This window comes from Drosophila grimshawi, unplaced genomic scaffold, assembly GCF_018153295.1.
Source record: "Drosophila grimshawi isolate 15287-2541.00 unplaced genomic scaffold, ASM1815329v1 contig_848, whole genome shotgun sequence".
Taxonomy (NCBI): Eukaryota; Metazoa; Arthropoda; class Insecta; order Diptera; family Drosophilidae; genus Drosophila; species Drosophila grimshawi.
In genome coordinates this window covers 16,433,359-16,437,388 of record NW_025063692.1, presented here as the reverse complement: position 1 = coordinate 16,437,388, position 4,030 = coordinate 16,433,359, and the positions used below count along the sequence as shown (strand labels likewise).

At 39.0% G+C, this 4,030-nt stretch overlaps 1 protein-coding gene across 1 annotated transcript; it reads left to right on the top strand.

The window, feature by feature from the left end:
- Nucleotides 1-2,917: 2,917 nt before the first annotated feature.
- On the top strand, nucleotides 2,918-3,375 carry LOC6564641 (lysM and putative peptidoglycan-binding domain-containing protein 1). The gene is made up of 2 exons (XM_032738308.1): nucleotides 2,918-3,228; nucleotides 3,309-3,375. Exons 1-2 carry the CDS (start codon nucleotides 2,979-2,981, stop codon nucleotides 3,326-3,328), a joined length of 270 nt encoding a protein of 89 aa, XP_032594199.1. The 5' UTR covers nucleotides 2,918-2,978; the 3' UTR covers nucleotides 3,329-3,375.
- Nucleotides 3,376-4,030: the final 655 nt, after the last annotated feature.

The following is a 4,030-nucleotide window of genomic DNA, read 5'->3' as shown; positions in this document are numbered from 1 at the left end:
AGACGCTTTGCTGGCGACAAAACGAATTGTGTAGACAAGTTAACATGCTGGCCAACCCGACTGCAACATGCACCATGTAGCATGCACCACCAAGCATCTAACTTTTCCCTTCACCCACAGCGGCTGTTCTGATTATTACAACACAGCCAGTTGCAGGTAAGTGTGTCTGTGTGTGTGTGTGAGTGTGAGAGTGTGAGAGTATCTGCATCTGTAGTCGAGCGAGTGTATCTAACGGCTGTCAGTAAGTGGGTTGAATGTGGGTTGGGTGCTGTTTGATGTGCAAGCAAATTATTACTTAAGCGGCTTAAACTTGTTGAAGTGTTACCCGTTTTCGTTATTCGCTGTGGTTTTCGCTTTGTGGCTTCTAAATGATAAAGACATCACACAAGTACATAAATATATCGTATATATATAAATATATATATATATATAAATATATATAGTGAAGCAAAGTGAAAATTTAATTGGGCAATGTTTACGCTGCGCAAAACAGGCAGAAGGATGCCTATCTGACCCCACAGAGTAGATAAATGCTTGATCAGCATAACCAGTTGAGTCGATCTAGCCATGTCCATCTATTTAAACAATTTGAATAATAATAATAATAATAATTTTATGTAACTTGTCCATGTCCAGTGTCATAAACTCAAATTCAAATTGGGAAACACGACTTTAAGGATTTTTAATATGTAAACAAGAAACATGTTGCGAGTAAGGTATATCTTTAACTTTAGACACTTAAATCACTTATGACGACCAAACTGACTGACCATTGTGTACTACGTGCCATAAATTATTGTCGATACTCGTATTAATTCGCTTATGTCGTATTGAAACACAGGCAAAACAATGTCACAAATTTGAAATTATATATCGAACGTTCCTTAAGATGGCTTCCAAATGCCCAAAGTGGCAGAAAATTTTGATTAATGTCCTGTGTGGGTATTCTTACAACGTGCCAATATCGTGTGTGGTGACATGTCAGCATCATTAGCAGAACAATGCCACAGGCTAAAAGCCAACAAATTGTTTTTTTCCTCAGGAATAACAGGGAGGAGCAGCAAAGAGTTGCTGTTGTTGTAACAATAACAACAAAAGCAAGAAAATATAGCTAAACGAAACAATAACAACGACAACAAAAATAATAAAAATAATGATAATAATATCAGTAACAACCACATGAGCACCAGCAGCTGTTTTATTTACCACTGCTTTTGACCAGAAGAAGAATGTGGCACGTGCGCAATAAACTAGGACGCAATAAGAAAAACGAAGCGCCAGTTTACAATTAGGGGATCATGATGGATCGTGTTCGATCAGATATGATAATATGATCCAAATGTTTGATCGTACAGCCCGAATTGATGGACCCATTCAAACCAATGCCAATGGTGAAGAGGAAAATGGTCGCAAACAAACTTTCATGGCAAAAGCAGAGTCGCACGTAGCTGGTTTTGCGGACAGCAATGTACTCCAGAAAGGCGATTAATCATAGCATCGTAGTTCTTGTTGAGGAATCTGAATGAGAATTAGCTAATTATACAGTCATAGAACAGTTCGTCAATATGTAACCCAGCAGCTTGTAGCTCCAAGCGAACTCACCATGCCTTTCTTTGCTCGAACTGGGTCAGCTTACAATGACTCGTCTTCGATAACCATCTGGAAAACCATGACCACAGATCTCAGGGTAGCAGGGCCATTACATGGAAGCGGCTCAAAGGTTGGTATTTGTATATTAAATGCTATATTCAAGTAATGGTTTCTTAGTATACATTTTTGCATTTGGAAATGAGTTTGTTAATGGTATGAGTCATTTAAGATGGTTAAATTGAGTTTGAAACAGCGCGTCATCATTACAAACTTCCCTTCTGACACACACACACACACACATGGCTGCCTTTGTTGCGCCTATGATAATGCGATATCAAACTCTAAATCGGGTTGCCATCAAAAGACTTTACGCCACATTACCCTCAACGCGGAATCGTCCTTCCGAAAAATGGATTCGCTCTGCTTAACTCAAAAGCAAAGAGTTTCCATATTTTTTTCAATTTCTCCAGCTTCAATTATATTGCACATACTATTTGCATAGGCCACTGAGAAGACAGGAGAGAAACAAGCGTTAACAGCTAAGTGAAATAACCCTCTGCAGGAATGTAATCAACGAAGTTTGAAGAGAGGTAATTATGTATCTTATCCGTTGACTTAATCACACTTAACACAAAATCATTTATTGACTATTTAATTTGTTAGTTAATTTTTTTTTATGTGTTTCCTCTAACACGTTGAGTTGAGGTGTAAGCTCGATCTGTCTTTATTTCTTAAAATCTTAAAATAAGTTCAGGCTGAGTAAGCAAAAATACTGAGAAAATAAAAGATTAGTCCGCGTAAATACAAAGAATATAATGTGTGTGACTTTATTTATCTTTAAATTTCTATATTCTATATATATCTAATTACACGACCTTAAAATCATTTATTCTTTTGAAGCATTCAAGCATGCAAAATATGCTTACATGATTACCATCTACAAAACAGAAGGTGAATCCTCAAGGCGCAAGAAATCTCGAATTATGCGTTGGAGTATGTAAATATAATGATCTGGTGTACTTGATTACTAAAGGAATTGTCTGCAAGAGTGCACTTTGAATATTAAGCGTTCAGCCTCAAATTGAATGAGTGAGTTATGAATTCGAATTGAATTTGACAGAATACAACGCTATATTCTACATATTAGATATGTTTCCCCTTCTGCGCTCAGCATTTAAATTCATTCGAAATCTTTTATTTGGAACACTACTTTCTGCTCACATTTCATTTTGTTGTATTTTATTGGAGCTCACTTCTGCAAATCTCTATTTATATTTAAAAGTTTAGGTTGGCGCTGCACTTATCGAAATTTCAAGTGTATAAAATACTATATATACAATCAGAAATGTTTCGATTCGAAGAATTCAATTTATTCAATTGATTTGATAATGGCCACTGAGGAGAAACCAAATCTGTGCGGCCCTCGGCTAGGCGGCTCGGAGTTTTGGGTGGTGCATCAGGTAAGCAACGGAGAAACGATGGCGCACCTGGCCCTCAAATACGATACGACAATTGGGCAAATCTGTCGAGCCAATCGCATGCATTGGCAGGACATCTTGCAGATGCGACGCCACATTTGGCTGCCGGTTACTGTTGGCCGACAACAGGCGCCGGTGGAGACGAAAGATCAACTGCATAGTGAGTGGCTGGTAAAGAGAATGCCAGGCTTTCCAGATTATAATCAAGTGTCGGTTTTACCGCCGCATTTCTATCGCCAGAGCGCGCCCAATCTGGATGACTTTGCCGGCGAATGTGACCCGCTGCTGATTACCACTGCAATAGCGCATCCTGCATCTTGAAAGCTGGTGCAATTAGTTGGTGAACCCAGCTGCAGCTGCTCCTGGTAGACTTTGCAGCTTTGCAGCTGCGTCACATCCTGTCTGGGCTCGCTGCCTCCAGCTGCAGACGACCACAAAGTAAAAGCAAGCAAGTTTTATCCGCTCAGCGAAATTATGGGCGGATTTTCAATTATCATCACATTTTGTTGCAAGCGTGGGTCTTGCGAATATTGCTTACGATTTGGCAACGGACTGAGTCCTCAATGAGCTATTTGAGAAATCATAAAAATCTAAAATCTACATTTTCGGGTATTGTTCGCGAATTAAATGACAAAAAGAATGTCGATATATAAGGCTATAATGTTAATAATAATAATAATAATAATCTAAAAGGATATCTCAATTCGGTTAAGATGATAGTTCCATCGTTTACATTAAGTAAATTTCTTGCAATTTTTGTCGCACAGCGGAAATAAAAGAAAAACGCTAACAGCAGTCCCATTGGCAGGGTTCTTTTCACTCTCTCTCTCTCTCTCTCTCTCTCTCTCTCTCTGTGTATGTCTCCTTCTATGTCTCGCCCTGCTCCTCGCTATGGGCTACTTTCCAACGACCTCCTGTGAATGCCATCGCCTACCACTGCGTTGATTAGAAACCCCAAAGCG